The sequence below is a fragment of the Lacerta agilis genome, chromosome 2, assembly GCF_009819535.1.
Source record: "Lacerta agilis isolate rLacAgi1 chromosome 2, rLacAgi1.pri, whole genome shotgun sequence".
In the NCBI taxonomy this organism is placed as follows: Eukaryota; Metazoa; Chordata; class Lepidosauria; order Squamata; family Lacertidae; genus Lacerta; species Lacerta agilis.
In genome coordinates, this window is record NC_046313.1 from 105146503 (window position 1) to 105167857 (window position 21355).

The window sequence follows — 21355 nt, forward strand, 5'->3', positions numbered from 1 at the left end:
AATAATGGAATACTGAATGGTATAGTTTTTGTAAAATATGCAGGGATCTATGATTTATGATATGCAAAATGAACCATGGAAAGAGAAGAAGGGAAGTCATTGATATCTTAAGGATGTAAAATGAGTATTTTAAATGTTTAAACAGAAAATTTAATAAAAATATACAAAAAAAGAAGAAAAGGTTAAGGGAAGCTGCTGTTCTGATAATAGAATAATAACTTACGGTGTTGAGTTTGCTTTTCTTGTATTGTTGTTATCATTTCCTGCACCATCACAGGTTTTATTATTGCTGAACATTGTTGAAGATTAGAAAATGGACCCAGTAGAAACAGGAGGAATTGCCAACATTTGGGTAGGCAGCAACCAAAAGAGCATCACAGTTGATGGCCAGCAGACCAACAGTGTGGACATACATTCTGTGACCAACACAACTACAACCCCCAGAAACACACCTACGCTTCAGAACACAGCTCCCATTGACGAAGATATTGTTACCTCTGAAGCCACATTTGCCATAATATCCAAAAGCATCACCACATCTCAGCCTAGCCCAAACACCATACATCAAAATCACATCGGGCCAGCCCTTGAGAATGATACTGCTACTGTCAGCTGTGAGGGGAGAGACACTTCGGGGGAAAGCCACATTAGCATCTCGAAAGCAGCTCGTAGCAAGTCATCTTCTAGAGATGCACCTAGAGTAGTCTCACAATGTGGGTCCTCTTTCAAGTCCAAAGATGCCCCAGGAAATGCTAATTCCACAGCTTCTGAAGATGCATTGAGCAAAGGGTGTGTTATCGAGGTGAGCTGTGCTGTAAATAAGGCTTCTGCAACTGAGGAGACCAGCACAGTTCTTGGAAATATCTCCACCACGGGTGACAATTTCTACAAAGCTCCTAGAAATACTGCTATGGATGAAAGCAACAGGGACACTGCTGTCGCAGTCACTCCTGGAATCAGCTGTGCTCCGGCAATTGCCCTAGGAGATATTTGCAACAGGAAGTCAGTTCCTGCTCCTGGAGATAGCAATAGCATCACTTCTAGAGAAAAGGCTACTGATAGCTCATTCTTTAGAGAGGCCACTGTTTTTGGTGCCACTATGGATACCAATGGTGCTCAAGTAACCTCAGGCCCTGAGGACTATACCACTAAAGTGTGTGACATCACCAGTTTCTGTGATGAGCTAACCAGTGGCACCAACCCTGTTTCTGACCCTGGAGAGATTTCAGCCACCACTTTTAAAGAAACGTCCTTCTCTAGCCCTGACAATGCCGCGGTCTTCTCAGGGGGCTGCACTGCCAACCCTTTCAGTGCAGAGAATTCAGTTGTCACTACAGCATTTTCAGCTTGCTCCCAACCACCTTCAGCTGTTGTCTCTACAAACGCCAGCCTCGCTCTCGATGGCAACAACACAACTGCTGGTCCTGGAGATAGTCCTACCAATGGAAAGAAAACAGGATCTGTGTCTAGAGAAGCCAACGTTTCCTCTAGTACTGCTACAACATCCAGAGACACCCACAAAGCCTCCACAGACGGCAGTTTTAACACTTCTGGGAATATATCCACCCCTGTCCCTTTAGAGGTTGTCACAACAGACTCTGGAAACTCTGTCACCATTCCTAGTGAGAATGACACGTCCCTTGGGAGCATCACGACCACTTGTTTAGACACTGCCACCATTAACGAGCCTTTTTTCATTCTTCCTGGAAATGTGACCAATGTTGTCGGCATCATAGACACTACAACTGGTATGTTTAAAAACATGGCCACAATCCACGGAAATATACCGGCCACTATTGTAGTAGAGACCATCACCATAGCCAACCCTTCTGAAGAAATTGTCACTATGCCGTCTTCTGGCAATGTCAGGGAGACACCCATTCCTAGAGAGACAGCTAGCACTGAGTCTGAAAATTCAACCGCTACACCTAGCTCAATTCATGTCTGTGAGATTGCTAATGCCACTGGATATATTGATAGCAGGGATTGTGGAGATAACACAATCAGGGAAGACAGCGTTGCAACTACTCCAGAAAATGCCAACCAAACCGAATTCTTAACTTCTTCTTCAAAGGGCGCCAATATCAGCTCCAGAGAGAACCTTGGCATCTCTCTTAAAAAGACCTGTGGAGATACCACTGCTATTGCTCCTTTTGTTGAAAACACTCCCATTCCTGTTGGTACTAAAACGACAGAAACTCCAGGAAACACACTCTCAAACATGGTTGGGAACATGGTCGCCATGAACCCTGGATCCACCGTTGTCTCTGGAGATGCAGTTAGCACCACCTCTGACAAGGACACCACCTTTAGACACAAGGACAGTAGTGATTGTCTTGGTGACAATGCCACTCCTGGGAATGACCACGCCACCATGTGCACAGAGGAAAACTGTTTTCTTCATGATGATGCTATCACCACTGTCTCCAGCGAAACCTTTGTCGCATCCCAAGATGCCACCTTGAATGTTCCTGGATCTGTTACTATCACCACTTTCTCTCAGGACACCACTGAGTGCTCTGCTGAAACAGAACTTGGGAAACCCTCAGAAACTATAGCTGACAAAACCACTATAGCTTCTGGTAACATCACCACTCCTTGTGAGAAAACTGCCAGCACTGGTGTCATTATTCCTACAAATATTTCCAGGAGTGAACCTGCCAGAGAGGCCACTACTAGAAACACAACCACCACACTGGATGACCAGTGTGCTCCTGCTCTTCAGAGCACCGGTGTGGCAACTCCTGAAGAAGTCACTGTCCCAAGGACTTCTATAGCATCTAGAGAGGCAGCTACAATTCATTTAGAGAATGCCAGTGCCACTGTGACCACCTCTACTGCTTCTGAGGATGCCTCTATCACCTCTGCAGATGCTGCTCCCTCCATTGGAAAAAATATTATAGACGTTGTTTCTGGAGATGCCTCCACTTTAACCCACAGTGCAGCACAGGACAGAAATCTGAATGCCAGTACTATTGCTGGTGACAGCAAAGCCCCTTCAGATGCTACCATGGCTGTTCCTGGGGTTGCCACACCAAACCCCGGGTCTGCTACTAACAATTCTTTGCTCTCAACAGAAATAGAAGAGGATGCTGCAGAAGACACTACCACCAAGGACACACCTGGCTCTTTGCTAATGAATGCAACTAAGAGCAGATACACCTCCACTGACACTTCAGAGGAGATGTGCTATGGAGACAGAGTTGATTCTGTGAACAGTGAGACCACCACAATCAGGGGGCATATGCCTACCCCTAGTTTATCATTCTCAGCTGGAACTAGTATTCAAGAGGCCAACACAAGTCCAGGAGATAGCACCCCTGCCTTTGGTTGCACCACCAAAATTCCAGAGGGTGCACACGTTGTGGGGACAGTTAACTCTGTGCACGATGAGATGCTCCTCGCCCTTGAGCAGGCATCCTGTAGGAAAACAACCAGCAGTGGACATGTCATTGCTGAAGCCACTGCACAAAGTGAGAGGAACCTAACAGAAAATGCTGCTGGCTCCTCTGGAGACAACAAGATATGGATTGATACTCCCACAGTGGTAGGAACTAAGAAAGGGACACCAGGCTCCAGTGCAACTAGCAGAACTTTTAAAGTATCTGAAGTCACTACTACTTTTGAAGATGCCAGATACACCGCTGCTACCAGTGTTTCTTCTGTATTTGCTACTGGAGACAACAACACCATTGCAACGTCTGTAGGCACCAACTTCATTCCTACTACCAAATTCAAGGAACCTACTGCTACCAATGTCTCAGGAGATGTTTCTCAAACCACCATCCTTGGGAAAGATACTATCACCATCACCACCACTACCATGGGAGCCACATCCACAGTTACTTCCCCTAGAGATACTGTCATGGCCACCCAGGCTTTCCCTGAAGACATTACCACTGTTTCTAGAAACAGATCTACTAACATCCTTCAGGATACCCCAAAACTGGGAGAAATAGTTACTTCAGAGGATACTGCTGCTGCTACTACTTCTCTCAGAGACATCAGAATCCATTGTGATGTCCTTTCTTGGGGGACAAGGTCTTCTGCAGACACCCACATCCTTGAAGAAACCTCTGACCTAGCTATTCCAAAAGATGATCTCAGCAGTGACCTTTCTATAATTACAACAAATGTAACAACTAGTACCAGTAATACCTTGAGTGATACTGTTTCTACTCCTGATAATGCTACTTCTGAGTTCAAGATCACTACTAGCTCTGATGGAATTCCAACTTCTAGGGATGTTCCAGCCACCATTGTAGGTGTCAGGATCCAGGACCAGACCTCAATCACTGCGGCTCCCACTGTTGTCCCTGAGATATGCTCCTTTGCTACAGGAGAAAATGTCACCACCATTGCACAAACTGTCACTGGAGATGCCACCATAGCTACTGTCCCACAAGGCACAGTCACCGGTAATGTCACCATCATCAATAATCCTGAAAATGTTGCCAATATAACAGTCAGCCCTAGAGGTACAGATGACGATGCTTCTAATCCATGGGACAGAACCACCTTGACCCTTGAAAAAGGAAAGACACCTTCCTTGGGCAATGCAATCAATGTGACCACACCTCTAAGAGAAGCCAGTGCTCATCCACACAGCTTCCCTCCTACAGAGGCATTCAGCACTCCGGACAGCACCCTTTATGGTGACACCACTGGTCGCCCAGGAGCAGTATTCATTCCAAGCCTGGACACTATTTCCATACCAGGAGATACTTCTAAGATACCTGAGACATGCATTGCCTTTGACAATTCCATCACTCCCACCCAACTGGTTGATGGAACTGACCTGCCTGTTGCCACTGAAGACAAATCTAGCCCTAGAGCCACTCCTAGCATTACCACTTCTGAAGACCTGAGTATCATCACTGTTGCCCCTGAAGCTACCACAGTTCCTGGATGGGCAAATGCCAATGAATATAGAGGGGCTATTGCCACCCCTGTCCCTGAACATATCACCACCACATCAGATGTCATTGTCCTTTCTTCTGGAGATGGTACCACAGGCCTCTCTGGTAGCCAGGACATAATCACCACTGCCACACCCTCTGAAGATATCATTGCCTCTATCACTGGAGGTAATATTTCTTTCTCTGAAAGCATCGCCACCTCTGAAGAGCCAGTTACTTCCAGGCAGATCAGCATGGCAGCTATTCTTGAAGACACTGAGATACAGAAAGATACCTCTGGGGCAACAACCAGTTGCCTTGAAGAGACCCCTGTCACTGAGGTGCATTCTGTCTCTGAAATGACCCTTACTTGTAGAGAAGACACCAGCATCACTCCTGAAACCACACTTACAGAAGATTCCATATTGTTCCCTCTTGCTGCTGCCATCACTCTAAGCAGTGGGACCATCCTTTCCCATAGCGAGACTACATCTCTAGGGCAACCTACAGACCTAAGCCTGAGTACCATCTCTTCAGCAGATTCCATCGCCAGGACTTTCACCAACCCAAGAGAGGATGCCCATATTTTCTCCAGGGGAATATCTGTCCCTTTCTCTGGAGGCACTGGGAAAGAGACTTCCACTATTGAGACCACTCTTGGAATTGCTGAGGCTCATACTTCTAAAGCTACTCCTCCTCCTGAGGAGAGTCTCGTCCCTGGTGACACCAGTGCTTCTGAAGATACCAGTACCAGGGCAGCCACATTTGACACTGGAAAGTCCTCCACATCCGACGCTAACAGTGTATTGGAAATACACTCCAGTTCAGAAGCAGCAGCAGCTACCACTCCCATCAGCAGTGCATCTTTCCCTGGGATTATTGACTCCACACCTTGTGACAGTGATAGACCTGATGAGACACTTACTTCTGGGAAAGTCACCACCATTGAGGTCCATGGTAAGGTACCCAGTTCCAGAGCTACCACCTCTCCTAGGGAGGCTTTAGTATTTCAAGACAATGCTACCAGTGCTTCAGGATGTCCAAACACCCCTGAAAATATCAGAAATGCACCGGAAAACCCAATAGATACAGTTCTTGAAGTCAGCATTCTTGTTTCTGGAAGCAACAATACTGCTCTAGATGATCTTGTGACCACCACGCCAGACAAGTCCAATGACACCCACACTAGAGAGTCTGCTACCATCGAAGGGGCCCAGGTTATCAGTTACAGAAAAAGACCCACTCGCAAACTGAGAGAAGCTGATACTAGCACACCTACAGGCATTACAATGGTCCTAGGAGGGTCTTCCACCATCCCTCCAGCAGAAGCAACCACTGTCACATCTGGAAAGAGCATGGGCAACAGTTCGGAGAGCCCTATGTCCACAGAACAGAACAGTGCTACTGTCTCTAGGGACCCCTCAGCTGCCCCAGAATTGGTCCTCAATGCCAACATCGGAAAGACTAATATTGCTATAACTGGAAAGACCACAGATTCCACCACTAGATCCATGGATCCAGGTGTGTCTCTAGCTATTAGTCCAGGAGAGGTGCCTGATGCTGCCACATTTGGAGAAAATGTTGACACCACTGCAGAAACTCACGGACACGACTTGGCTCCCCTGGAAGTGTCTCTTATTGACACCCCAAGAGAAGTTGCCAAACCTGGAAATGCCACTGAAGCCACCCAAAGGGAGATACCCACAGCCATATGTGAAACCACCACAGTTATTCACAGGAAAATATCGCCCGCAGTCCCCAGGAAGACCCCCACCACTGCCACCTCTGAAGCATTCCCTTCCACCGCTCTTGGTGAGATTGCACCCACTATCTCTGAAGGTGATGCCATGGACTCTAAAGGGAGCCCTTCTGCTGCCCCTACAGAGAACACTCCCATTGCTGCCCCTACCTGCAAAACGGCTCCTGTGGTTGCCCCCAGAGGGGTTACCTCTGCTTCCCAAGGAAAATCCAGTGTTGTCAAGCCAGGTAAGCCAGATACAATCTGGGTTTTGTAATGCTAGCTAAATATTATTTTATTTATTAATCATTATACCACTAAATGACAAAATAAGCTTCCAAGCCATGGGTAGACAAACTAAGGCCTGGGGGCTGGATCTGGCCCAATTGCCTTCTAAATCCGGCCCGCAGACAGCCTGGGAATCAGCGTGTTTTTACATGAGTAGAATGTGTGCTTTTATTTAAAATGCATCTCTGGGTTATTTGTGTGGCATAGGAATTTGTTCATTCCCCCCCCCCCCAAAAAAAATATAGTTCGCCCCCCCCACAAGGTCTGAGAGACAGTGGACCGGCCCCCTGCTGGAACATACCCAGCTCCTTCAAGCGTTCCCTGTAAGGCTTAGTTTCCAGACCCTTCATCCTCTCGGTCGCCCTCCTCTGCACACGTTCCAGCTTGTCAACATCCTTCTTAAATTGTGGTGCCCAGAACTGGACACAGTATTCCAGGTTTGGTCTGACCAAGGAAGAATAGATTGGTACTGTTACTTCCCTTGATCTGGACACTAGACTTCTGTAGATGCAGCCTAAGCTTTTATTTTATTTTATTCTACTGCATCACACGGTTGACTCATGTTAAACCTGTGGTCCACCAAGACCACAGGGTAACTGAAAAGCACTCTGCACATGACCAGAGTCTCATTGACTCATGTGATCCAAGATTGTACCAAGGCATTGATAACAATTTCCACTGACCACAAAGGGAAAGCATAACCTCCATATGAAGCAGCAGCAAGCCAAATGAGATGAAAGCAACTCATCCTTTCTCTTCTTGCCTCCAGCAGTGGCCCTTCCACCATATTGGTCCACACTGCTCATCGGCATGCTGGTCATCCTGGTATTGGCTGTCGGATTTTGCATGGTAAGGAAGACAGGCACTTCAACCCCCCCCCCCCATGCACATTGTCAGATATACCCTTATTGGGTGTGTAGGTGTTAAAACAGAAAGAGGGCATTTGTTTGTTTGTTTGTTTGTTTGTAATAATATTTTAGATTAGAGGAAATCGGCAGGGTGGGGGTAGCGGTGGCAATTGTATTGTTATTTTTAAAAGTCTTAGGTGTTTTCTAAGCCTGGTAATAATGGATTCTGCCTATTTCCAAGATGAAAAATCACAACAAATTTTAAATTTATGGATATTTTTTGGTTTAGAAAAGGACCAAAACAGTGGGGATTTTTCCCCCACTTAAAAAAAAAAACCAAAACCCTAATTAGCTAGGGGGGTGGAGAAAGAAAACTGACACTTCTAGAGAAAACTGCATGAACTTTAAAAAGCAAGTAGAAGCGATTTTAAAGAAACAATACATGGAGGTTTTCGATATCAAAGATTTTTAAAGGGAGGGGCAGAATTTTGCCCAAAGGCTTAGGACAATGAGGGGGATTCGAGGAGGAGAGGAGAGTTTTGCACATCAGATGTTTCAATGCACCTTTCCCAAAATCAGAAAGAGGGTGTTTTTTGAGCCAGGACTTGAGGGTCTTTTTCTTTGGCTTGCATGTTATTATATCAGTGATTGATTGATTGATTGATTGATTGATTCTCTCTCTCTCTCTCTCTCTCTCTCTCTCTCTCTCTCTCTCTCTGTCTCTCTCCTAGGTCATCTATTATGCAACGTTCTTCATCCTGGCCAGCTACTCAACATTGTAATTGATGGTGTTTCCTGCTTGGCAGGGGGTTGGACTGGAATGGCCCTTGTGGTCTCTTCCAACTCTATGATTCTATGATTCTATGTTCCCCTGAACCTACTTTGAAATGAGAGTATTATCAAAATTTCAAGGGTCTGGTGCTGATAGGCAGCCCGAGAATGGGTGGTTGTGGCTGATGTTGGAGGAGGAAGCTGGAGTGGGGTGGGGTGGGGTGGGGGAACCATGCATGTAAAGGAAGCCCTCTTAGGGAAAATCAGTGGATCCTAGAGAAGGTTTTGATCACGAATGGCACTATCTAGTTCTGCACAAGCGGATTCATTTATTAATCAGTGTTGCTTTTATAACGCTAGATACAAAAAAAAGTCATGATAACTTTAAAATAAAATAAAAAATTTACATCAAATAGAGCAATATTCAATAATCTATTAGGATATAATAGCAAACAGTAGAATTAAATATTAGAAAAAAACAATTAAGTAGTTTACACTTAACAATTACAATAAAGAATTACTAAACTGTAGTCAATAAAAATAATGGCAAGTCACAATGCATATGTATATATTTCTCTATAGTTCAGAAAGTGGCCTTTACATCAAGTATAATGTGGAAATCAACAGGGAAACTCAGTGAAAAGGGAATAAACTGTCATGTAAATGTAGCCACTGTCTAGAGTAAAAGGTAAAGGTAAAGGGACCCCTGACCATTAGGTCCAGTCGTGTCCGACTCTGGGGTTGCGGCGCTCATCTCGCTCTATAGGCCAAGGGAGCCGGCGTTTGTCCGCAGACAGCTTCCGGGTCATGTGGCTAGCATGACTAAGCTGCTTTCTGGCGAACCAGAGCAGCGCACGGAAACGCCGTTTACCTTCCCGCCGGAGCGGTCCCTATTTATCTACTTGCACTTTGACGTGCTTTTGAACTGCTACGTGGGCAGGAGCTGGGACTGAACAACGGGAGCTCACTCCATCGCAGGGATTCGAACCGCCGACCTTCTGATCGGCAAGCCCTAGACTCTGTGGTTTAACCCACAGCGCCACCTGGGTCCCTAGAGTACCCGACTTCAACTAGGAGGTCTGTAGTAGCGTGAGGTGTATTTTGGACTCCACACCATGCAAGTGCCATATTTTCCTGTGTATAAGATGACCCCTATTTTTTTGAACCCAAAATTATTAAGAATTTATTAAGAGAAGTTGTTGATCGCCCTGCCGAAAACCATGTATGAGACGACCCCCGTGTATAAAAACTATGAAAAAAAATTGTCTTATACACAGAAAAATATGGTAATTTCAGATGCAATCCTGCTTACATTTACATGGGAGAAAGTCCATGCAGATGTTAGGTTAAAAAAAAAAAGCAGCTGAGAAATACTCATCTTCCTTGGGCACAAGAACAAACATGAACAACACGGACACGTCGTTAGCATGTCACAACATCTTCATTAATACAAACCAACCCCACAAAAGGCATTTAACAGAAAGAATCAAGAAATAAATAATTTCCTCCCCCAAGCTCCAGGAAGTACAGCTCATTGGTACTAATTCATCCAGTCTTCAGTAACATAAACAAAATATGAATCATGAGAATTACATCCCTTTTTCTGGCAAAGTTCCTGTAACTTTAACAACTTCATTACAGACAGGAGTTCAACAGGTACACTTCAAGCTCTGTAAGGAGAAAACAATTCATCTGCTGCTACTGCCCCTTAAAAAGCACACAATCACTCACTATGAACAGGAATAACCCTATATATCAATGTGTGTGGCCAAGGATCAACCGGGTAAACAGTACGTAGATCAACAACAAAGGATCTCTTTTTGCCTTTTTATTGAAAATTGGGCATAGAGAAGGGAGCCAATCAGGAAGTTAATGGGAATTTTTCCATTCTTTTGTGGGCCACCATATATGAAAGGATTGGAGGAACTCAGGCCCAGTGACCAATTACAGAAACCCTCTCCTTTCCCTATAACTTCACATGTTTCCAAGACTGGGTCCTGTCACTAGAAACAGGTTCTAGGACTGTGAAGAGAAGGCTGGTGATTACACATGCTAGTCAAAATTCAAGTGGGTGAAAACTATCCACTGTCTGCGATTTTTATTTTAAAAGCAAACATATCGAAGCAGCAAAACAGAAAGAAAGAAACAAAGAAAAACCCCATTCATCTAGAAAAGCACCTACACAGGCGACTCATTTTGACATTTCAGCGAAGTCTCTTTCTCTCCCTCTCAGGGAAAATGCTAAGTTGACTTTCGAAGGGCTGAGCCGCACGGCACAGCAGTGGGGTGTGCAACCTTTGTCCAGTATGGAAACTAGGAGGAAAAGAAGGAATATATATGTATATATAGATAGATATATGTTGTATGACTTCATAAGGAGGTGCTGTGATTCATAGGTGATGGCACTCTGTGCTTCCAAAATATTCAGTGAGGCACACCCAGGGTCCAAGTCCAGGTCATTGCGACTCTATGGTCGCCTGACTGTTCAGCTGCCACTTCAGCTCAATATTTCCTTACCTATTTTACCACCACTTAGCTTAAGGATGGGGAGCAAGTGGCCCTCCCAGATGTCGTTGGCCTATTATTATTATTATTATTTAAATTTATTGCTTGCCCAGGTCGCAGGGCAGGTAAAAACAGTTAAAAAGTCAGAATTAAAAACAGTTAAAACAGATTATAGCTGCAGGAACAGAGAGGGCGCTGAAAACACACATCTCATGTGTCAAAGGCCAAGGTAAAAAGGTGCGTCTTCAGCATTCACCGAAAGCCGTCTAGTGAGGAGCCCAGGCACAGTTCAAGAAGGATACTGACAAGCTGGAACGTGTCCAGAGGAGGGCAACCAAAATGGTCAAAGGCCTGGAAACGATGCCTTATGAGGAACGGCTTAGGGAGCTGGGTACGTTTAGCCTGGAGAAGAGAAGGTTAAGGGGTGATATGATAGCCATGTTCAAATATATAAAAGGATGTCATATAGAGGAGGGAGAAAGGTTGTTTTCTGCTGCTCCAGAGAAGCGGACACGGGGCAATGGATTCAAACTACAAGAAAGAAGATTCCACCTAAACATTAGGAAGAACTTCCTGACAGTAAGAGCTGTTCAACAGTGGAATTTGCTGCCAAGGAGTGTGGTGGAGTCTCCTTCTTTGGAGGTCTTTAAGCGGAGGCTTGACAGCCATCTGTCAGGAATGCTTTGATGGTGTTTCCTGCTTGGCAGGGGCTTGGACTGGATGGCCCTTGTGGTCTCTTCCAACTCTGTGATTCTATGATTCTATGACTTCTGCAGGGAGTGAATTTCAAAACTGAAGGGCTACCACAGAGAAGGCCCCCACTCCAAATTTCTGAGGGAGGTGGAGCTGCACAAAGGTCCCCTCTGTTGATCTCAACACACGTGACGATCTGTCAGGAAGGAGGCAGTCTTTCAGACTACAACCCCCCATAATCCCTGAGCACTGGCCACACAAGTCGGGGCTGGTGGAACAACAACAACCAGAGGGCCACAGCTTCCTAAATCTCTGACTCTGACTTAGCTCTTCCTCACTGTAGTTAAGGCCAGTGGTGCCATTAGGGTAAAGCTTGGAGGGCAGATGTCTAGGGCCATCCTATTCAGCAGAATGAGCAGGATTCCACCCCAACCAACACACCAGGGCTTTCTGAAGTAAGTGAAGAAGTAACGCACATCTGCAGACGTTCCAAGTGTCTCTATTTTCCAGGGACAGTTCTGGATATACAGAAGCCGTCCTGGTTTCTGATTTGATCCCAGAATATCTCTTTTCTTTAGGACGTCCCTATTTCCATTGGAGAAATGTTGGAATGTAGGCGTCTTTAGAGGGCGCCCGTAAGTCCATTTGAAGTAATACAGTTTACCACCAGAACAGCCACCCTCCTGGAAGAACATTGTCCAGAGCCTATAATTACTGAACTGTGCTACTAATTCAAGGCCTGATTTGAACAATGATGTTGGGAATAAGGCAGAGGAGCCATTCCTGAGGGTTGCAGGGCAGACTGCGTGCCCTCTCCAGTTAAAAAGACAAAGCAAAACGCTGTGCAATAAGAAAATCAAAAACATCAGGGAGAAAGGTTCCAGCCCAGCCCTTAGCCTGCTCAGCTGGTTTTCTATGGATGAGTTTTGTTTTGTTTCTTTAACACAGAGGAGCATTTGGAAAGATCATCTGCCGTCACCTCCAGTCTGAAATGACGCTGTCCCTCCTGTTACCTCAACATTTATCACCTCATTCTACTGTAGACATTACTAGGTTTCTTTCATCAAAAGGGCTGACTCGATGACCTTTGAACACCCTCTGACTCTGCTGCACATCTGGATCCAGCCTAAGTTCCCTCTTTGTCCTAAAACCTAAGAGCATCTTCACATTCCAGGTCTTTTCCTCTAGCCTTCTTGCCCATGACTACAACTGTTATGTCAGGGCCAGGGTGGGTGTTGTGCGGATGCCTGATTATCGTCTTCCAAAGCAACTACTCTACTCCGAATTGAAAAATGGTAAGCGTATTGCTGGTGGGTCAACAAAAGAGGTTCAAAGACTCTCTTAAGGCAAATCTTTAAAAATGTAGTATAAACACTAACAAATTGGAAACACTGATCTGCGAGCGCTCCAATTGGAGAACAGCCTCCACCAAAGGTGTCATGGGTTTTGAAGACGCTCAAACTCAGGACAAAAGGGAGAAACATGCTAAGAGGAAGGCATGCTTGGCAAATCCACACCGTGATCAGCTCCTACCTGGAAACCAATGTCCCCACTGTGGAAGGACGTGTGGATCCAGAATTGGCCACCACAGTCACTTACAGACTCACTTTTAAAACTGTGTTTATGGAAGACAAGCTTACTCAGCTATGAGTGATTGCCAAGGAAGAAGAAGAGGAAGAGGAAGAGGAAGAAGAAGAAGAAGAAGAAGAAGAAGAAGAAGAAGAAGAAGAAGGGTGAGGGCCGCCAAGCAGCAATTTGTGTGCTGTGGTCTCTAGGCAGAAGGATACAAATGGAAAGATCTGGATAAAGGATGTCCAACTCTAAGATTCTATGATTCTATGTGATGTGGTGGTTGGACTAGCTAGAACTGGGGAGACCTAGATTTAAATTCCTGCTCACCTATTAAACTCATGGGGCCAATCACCCTCTTTTCATCTACCACACAGGTTGTTCTGAGGATAAAATAAGGGGAGGAGAAGAACCATGTAGGCTTCCTTGAGCTCCTTGGAGGAGAGGGAAGATTTGCAACCTTATTACCGGTATATTTTCTTTATTTAAAGCAGGGGTGGGGAACCTCATGCACAGGGGCCAAATGCAGCTGTCTGTGTCTATCTGACCCTCAGGTCTCTCCCCAGGCTACACCCTTCACTGCTCAGAAACCTCTGGTTTTGTATTGAATACACATACCCTCCAACATCTGGGTGATCCAAATTGGGAAGCTTGGTTTTCTTTTTGTTTTTTGGTCCCAAGCTCTTGTGGGAGTCAGCTGACTTGCGCCAGAGTGCCAAACCAAAAACAGGACATTCCAGGATCCAACCAGAAGCCGGGATGGCTTCTGATGTCCCACTTAAATCGGGATGGTCGAACGGTATGAATACTACATTCTAGCCATGCAAAGGAAAAAGGTAATATCCATTGCTCCACCCACTTTTGCATCTGGCTCCTCCCGCAAGTAGCATACAAGCCCTTGAATGTGGCATTTTGGCTGAAAAGGGTTCCCCCACTCTGATTTAAAGAGCTCCTATGCTGTCTTTTTGAACAAAATCCTCCCAAGATATCTTACAAAATGAAATTGATCTCATATACAGAACAGGACAATTTAAGTTCATGGACTTAGCAGGGAGTCACACTTTCAAATGGATCACAGTACAGCCCATTTGCAATGCTCCCATTGTTGAGTTAAACAATCAATTAATTTTTTTTTCTTAAGCATCCCCTCTGTTAAGCAGGATCACTCCCATCAAAGTGATGGCTTAGTGTTTCCTCCAGGGCTCATGTTTGGGACAGTTGTGTCCTTTGCCAAATGAATGGGCCTGGGTATACTTGTGGAGGAGGAAAAAGCATTTTGTAATCAGGGGTAACAGGCACCAGGAACAAAGTTCCAGACTAGCTTTCTACTCTACTCCACCCAAGTGCCCTGCCTTTTTCAGAGACCTTCAGGGTCCTCCTGACTTCCAGGCAGCTGTAAACGCTATTTCTCTGCTCTGGTGAGGTTTCATAGGCCTTGGACCCAGAGCTGACCAATTCTTAAAAAAAAAAAAAAAACTTACCAAAAACAGGAAGCCAACCAGCATGAAAATGAAGAATGACGTCGTCAGGCATAGGAGGACTGTGGCCCACCCTGGAAAAGCAGCACAGTTGGGAGAGCACGTGGTGTCCTCTACAAAACGACGGGATTAAGATATATGAACTAAACAGATAACAATTTCCTCATCAACAACTTATTATGGGTGATCCACATTCCAAACACATGGCAGCTTGGTGGTGGGGGGGTTTACATCAAAATGTTCTCCAACTTAGATTTTTGCTTGAAAGTAGTGATTTATGGGAAGGCACACATATTGCCCAGAAACCCCTTTATTGTGAGAATGTTGAATTGTCTTAAAAATCCTGCTTCGAGAACCCAACTGCTGCTGCTACTACTTCTGCTTCTTCCTTGTCATCCCCTCCAACATTACTGGGTCATAGCTCGGCTGTAGGATCACAGAATTGTACGGTCCGACCCCGTGTAATGCAGGAATCTTTTGCCCAACATGGGGCTCAAACCCACAGCCCTCCGTTAAGACTGAATGGAGCCGCCAACCTCATTTCCCCCCACCTGCCTGTTTTTTTCATACTACCTGTCCAAAGGGGCTGCATTACTGCCTGTCAGTTTCCCCATCCTCTCCTCCGTTTCACCGTTGCCCTTGTAGAACTCAGCAGGGAGGATAGTGGCAGACAAGGCTAGAATTCGTTGGTTCTGCCTGTCGTTGACTCTGGCTCCACCTGCTGGTGGTCTCCCTACCTAGCATCCCACTGGTTCCAACCAGCCCCAGCCACTACTCTACAAGGCAAACTTGGGATTCCAAACTCCATGTTTGCATTCCAAAGTGTAAGGTGGGGAGGAATGTCCCTAGGAGAATCAGCAGGCAGAAGAAGGGTTAGACATCCCCCTCCTTCCAACCACCAGTTTCCCCCCACAAAGTGTCCCCTTGCCTCACTATTTGCATACCCTCCAACAGTCCTCTGATGAATACAAGGGTGCCCTATTAAATAAATAAATAATATTTATACCCGCCCATCTGACTGGGTGGGTTTCCCCAGCCACTCTGGGCAGCTTCCAACATATATAAACACATAATAAAACATTAATAAGAGGAGAAGAGTTTGGATTTGATATCCCGCTTTTTCACTACCCGAAGGAGTCTCAAAGCGGCTAACATTCTCCTTTCCCTTCCTCCCCCACAACAAACACTCTGTGAGGTGAGTGGGGCTGAGAGACTTCAGAGAAGTGTGACTAGCCCAAGGTCACCCAGCAGCTGCATGTGGAGGAGCGGAGACGCGAACCCGGTTCACCAGATTACGAGTCTACCGCTCTTAACCACTACACCACACTGGCTCCATTAAAAAAAAACTTCCCTATACAGGGCTGCCCAGGTGTCTTCTAAAGGTTATATACTATCTCCTTGACTCAGGGGTCAAGTAACTCCATACCCTCCAACATTTCTCCAATGAAAATAGGGACATCCTAAGGAAAAGTGGGTCATTCTGAGATCAAATCAGAAACCAAGACAGTTTCTGTAAATCCGGGACTGTCCCCGGAAAATAGGGACACTCGGGAGAGTCTGCTCTGGGTTTACCAAAGCAAATAACCACTTTGCAGAAGTAGGAACCTAGGAACTACTTTATACTGGATCAGACCACTGGCCCACCTTAGCCCAGCGATGTCTGCACTGACCGGAAGCAGCTCTCAAGGAAGTTCAGGCAGGGGTTTCTCCCAGCTCTGAATCGAAAGCGTGATGAATTGAACTGACCACTGAATTGAAAGCAGATACTGTGGCATTGAATTATGCCCAGTGCCCTAAAGTAACATGCAGTTCTACCCTGAAGAAGCCAACTCAGCGGGGCTATAGATTGGTTGCTTAGTACCTTCCGCATGGGCAGTGGACTTTCTAAGAGTGGGGGTGGCATTTACAGGTGGGACGGTGGTCTCTTCCTGATGCGGGGTGTTAGTTTTCACAGCAACGGCGCCAGTAAAATTCTCTGTCGGAGGGAGGGTCAGATTCTCAGGGTTTTCCGTCGAGGCAAAACCTTCCTGGCCGGGGGAGTCTTCCTCCAAGAAGCTGGTGTCACTTCCTGTAACATCCAACCCAGCCCCAGCTTGGGTTGTTGTAGCAAAACTCTCAGGACCCAGAGAAGTTGCGTAGGGAGCAGACAGCGGGGTTGTAGAAGCAGCATATTTGACGCTGGGAGATGTGCTTTCAGAGGCACCTTCCGAAGCCACGGAGGAGGCGTCAGGGGTGGCTGTGTGGGCAGCACCTCCCAAAATGGGGCCTTCAAGTTCGCCACCTACTGCGTTGTTGCCGACTTCTCCAGTGGTGGCTCTAGCAATTACGTTGACGTTGGTGGTGATACTTCCTCCAGCAGTAACAACTGTGTTTCCCCCGTGAGCTGTGACATTTACAGTCAATAGGAATGTATATCCTCGAGGGATGTGGGCTGCCGTAATGGCAACATCCACACCTGTTACAAACGGCAAAGCGCCGTGTGCCGTAGCGACGGTATCGCCACTTATGCTGGGTGATATCTTCATTTCTGCAGTGGTTCCTTCAGTGATAACAGGACCTGTGGGTGCTGAAAATAAGAAATATATAAATTCCTGCATCGGTATGAGATTGCCCTGTAGAACAACTCTCCGGCAACTTCGTAGTTCTTTCATGCAAGCTGGATACTGAAGGGAGGGGGTGGCATGGCTCGGGGTAGAGCACATGCTGGTTCAATCCCCAATATCTCCAGGCCATGGGAAGAGCTGCTGCCAATCAGTGTAAACAATATTGAGCTAGACAAATGAAGCGGTGGTCTGACGATATAAGACAACCTTGAATCATAGTGTTGGAAGGGACCCTGAGGATCATCTAGCCCAACGTTTCCCAAACTTGAGTTTCCAGATGGTCCGGGTTACAACTCCCATCATCCCTGACCAATGGTCCTGCTAGCTTCGGATGGTGGGAGTTGTAGTCTGAAAACTGCTGGAGACCCACGTTTGGGAAACCCTGATCCAGTCTAACCCTCTGCAATCCAGGAGTAAGCAGCTGTCCCTTATGGGGATTGAACCTGCAACCCTGGCATTATCAGCACCATGCTCTAACCAACTGAGCTATCCAACTCAACAGGGGAAGGCTCCCCAGAATGGTCCCCCAAATTTGCTGCATTAGACAGCCTGCTCCACATTGCCCAGTGGGAGGGATGGCTTTCATTTACTTATTATTGCATTGACACTCGACATTTGTTCCAAGAGCTCAAGGTGGCATAGATCACTCTCCCTTCCATATTTACCTCATAACAACCCCATGAGGTTAGTCTGAGAGTTGGTGACTGGCCCAAGGTCACCCAGTGAGCTTCTGGACTTAGTAGGGGGTTGAACTCCTGAGTCCTGGTCCATCACTGTAATCACTACACTACACTGTCTGTAGCTTGTGTCAAAAATTCTGGCCTCTCTTTCTCTCTCTCTCTCTCTCTCACACACACACACACACACACAGACTGAAATCCTAAGCACACTTACATGGGAGCAAGATCCATTGACCACAGCGGGAGTTGCTTCCAAGTAAATATGCACCAGATTTGGCTGCAAATCCAGGAGGTCTTACCGGTTTCCGCAAGGCACAGGATTGCTGGGAAGATGATCTTCCAGGGGGCAGCTAGAACCGGCTCCATTGTAGCTGCTCCTTAGCGACTTCACCGGCTGCCCGAGGCAGGAGTGCCAGCGATTGCATGGTTTTATGGGAACAAAACAAACGGGATGGTTTTATGGGAAGGAGGTTGCCTGGTATCCAGTGACACTGAGGAGTGTTTCTATTAAAATGGAGGTGCTTCTGCCTAGTGATAGGGGAGCTCATCCGGTGGCGATGGGCAGCAAGAAAATTATAGCCGGTAAAGCGTAATAAAACAGCCTTTCATCTGGGGCTAAACCCTCACGTCCTCACTTCTAATTGGGTCAAAGTATTTCCAAACCAGATTTCTCCAGTTTTTCTTTTTATTGCATCTCCTCTCACTAGAAAACCTTTCTAGGAAATAGAAAACTGGAGCATTATCTGAATATTCTAGGGGCAAAGGAACAAGAGACCTTAAGAGCTGAAGGGACTTCCTTAAACCCATAGGTATTGCCATACTTTGAAGCGTCCATGAACAACTCAGATATTCTGGGTTAAAATAAAAATAAAAATCTTACATTTGTATATTTTGTGGTCTGTATGCCCACTCAACTATCTAACTGAATCACCTGCTACCAGGATGCTTCCCGCCTCCAGACAAGTAACTGTCATGGTGGGCTGGTTGAATCCAGGAGTGGTGGGACGCACCAGCTAGGGAACCCCCATGGGAACCCCCAGAGGAAGAAGGCTCAGAGCCAAGGAACTGGTGGTGGGATGACCATGAGTGGTCAGAGGGAGCAGACTGGGAGGAGGAGGTGTCAGAAGCTGAAGAGGCAACAGGGTTTAGTGAGCAGGAAGAGGCTGTGGCAGAGAGCAGTCTAGAATCAGAGGCAGAAGCAGAGCAGGGGTCAAGAGGCAGAGATTCAGCAGCTGAAGAAGCAGAGAGTCTCCCCCTCCTGCTCCAACCAGCTCCACTCTCCCTTGCTTTTCCAGAACATGCAGAGAAATGAAGAGGGTGCAGCAGAGGCAGACAAGGCGTCAGAGTCTCAGACTCATTGGGAAGAGGAGGAGCCTTAGAGAGCCATGGGAAGGTGGGGACCTTCAGTCCTCGCAACTGCCTCATTGGGGCAAGACCTACTGGGAAGAGTTGCTGTGATCACTAGGCCAGAGCAGTTTTGTGTTTTGAATGAAGAATGAACTTCACTGGCATCATACACTGTGTTGTTTTATTGCTGACCTATGCCTGGGGGACCCAGGTGGCGCTGTGGGTTAAACCAGAGTCTAGGGCTTGCTAATCAGAAGGTCGGCAGTTCGAATCCCTGCGACGGGGTGAGCTCCTGTTGTTCGGTCCCAGCTTCTGCCCACCTAGCAGTTTGAAAGCATGTCAAAGTGCAAGTAGATAAATAGGGACCGCTCCGGCGGGAAGGTAAACGGCGTTCCCGTGCGCTGCTCTGGTTCACCAGAAGCGGCTTTGTCATGCTGGCCACATGACCCGGAAGCTGTCTGCGGACAAACGCCGGCTCCCTCGGCCTATAGAGCAAGATGAGCGCCGCAACCCCAGAGTCGGACACGACTGGACCTGATGGTCAGGGGTCCCTTTACCATTACCTTTATGCCTGAGAGCATCCTTGCATAATTGTTTTTGTAGTTAGTTTTGCAGCATGAGAGCCTTCCTGTTCAGATCTCATAATGAAGTTCTAAATCAACCTTTTGCAACTCTCAGGATATTACTGCTTCTAAGCACTAAGATGGGAGAAGCTACATCCGTCAGAATCTTCCTTTTTCTTATTTCCGGGCTCTGAGTGTCGTTGCCAAAAGGCACCAACCCATGCGGAATATGAGCAAAGTTGGGGTAATCACATGGTTTGAAAAATACAGAAGGCCTCTTTGGTGGGAGAATCGTATGGAACTCAATGAAGGAATGTGTTCAGTGGCTATGAGATACTGACTGACTCCTGGGGTGAAACAATATTAGTAATGGAGAGGGGGACTAAGAAAGCAAGAAGATCCCTGCTGGATCAAGCCAAAGGCGTCATCTAGTCAAGTAGTCTTGCAAAGTGGCCAACCAGCTATATATGATGCGGGTGGTGCTGTGGTCTAAACCACTGAGCCTCTTGGACTTGCTGATTGGAAGCTCAGCGGTTCAAATCTCTGTGACTGAGTAAGTTTCCATTGCGCTGTCCCAGCTCCTGCCAACCTAGCAGTTCGAAAGCACCCCAGTGCATGTAGATAAATAGGTACCGCTGTGGCAGGAAGGTAAACAGTGTTTCCGTGCGCTGCTCTGGCTTCCGTCACAGTGTCCTGCTGCGCCAGAAGCGGTTTAGTCATGCTGGCCACATGACCCGGAAAGCTGTCTGTGGACAAACGCCGGCTCCCTCTTCCTGAAAGCAAGACGAGCGCAGCAACCCCATAGTCGCCTTTGACTGGACTTAACTGTCCAGGGTCCTCTGTAGGTTGGTGGGCAGGACTTGAGCACAATGGCATTTCCCTTGGTGTCCTTTCCCCACTAACTGGTATTGAGAAGCACAGCACAACTGGAATCCTTAACAGGGGAGCATGCCATGCTGCTGCAACATTTTGTTGCGGGATCCATTCCTTCTCTTGGCTACAGAGTTATTAAGAGTCACAGGCGCCGTGTCCGGAACTGCACCAAGCAACCTCCAAAGCATGCTTCTTTAGGTGCAAGCTCTGAAAAACCATTACCTGGCCCATAATGGACAATCAGTAAGCATGGAAACCCATCTCCTGTGCCACTAACTGCCTATTTGGGAGCATTCGCTGCTCACCGAAGCTGCGCATGAGTCATTGCCGTCGCTGAGTTTGATTCGTAAGTCAACACATTGCCTTGCAGTGGGAGGCCAACGCAAGATGGCAAATAAAAGAATTGAGACTGGGTTGGGTGAGCATAAGGCAACAACTAAGAAACAGTGCATTTGACCTTATGGGATTCAGAATCTCCCTTCAGGGCAATGCTGCATCCTC

The 21355-nt window shown here is 46.7% G+C and overlaps 1 protein-coding gene across 1 annotated transcript; it reads left to right on the forward strand.

Moving 5' to 3' along the window:
- The first annotated feature begins 313 nt into the window (after nt 1–313).
- Nucleotides 314–8554, forward strand: LOC117042372 (mucin-19-like). Its single transcript, XM_033141920.1, has 3 exons — nt 314–6884; nt 7694–7773; nt 8504–8554. Exons 1-3 carry the CDS (start codon nt 314–316, stop codon nt 8552–8554), a joined length of 6702 nt encoding a protein of 2233 aa, XP_032997811.1.
- The last annotated feature ends 12801 nt before the right edge of the window (nt 8555–21355 follow it).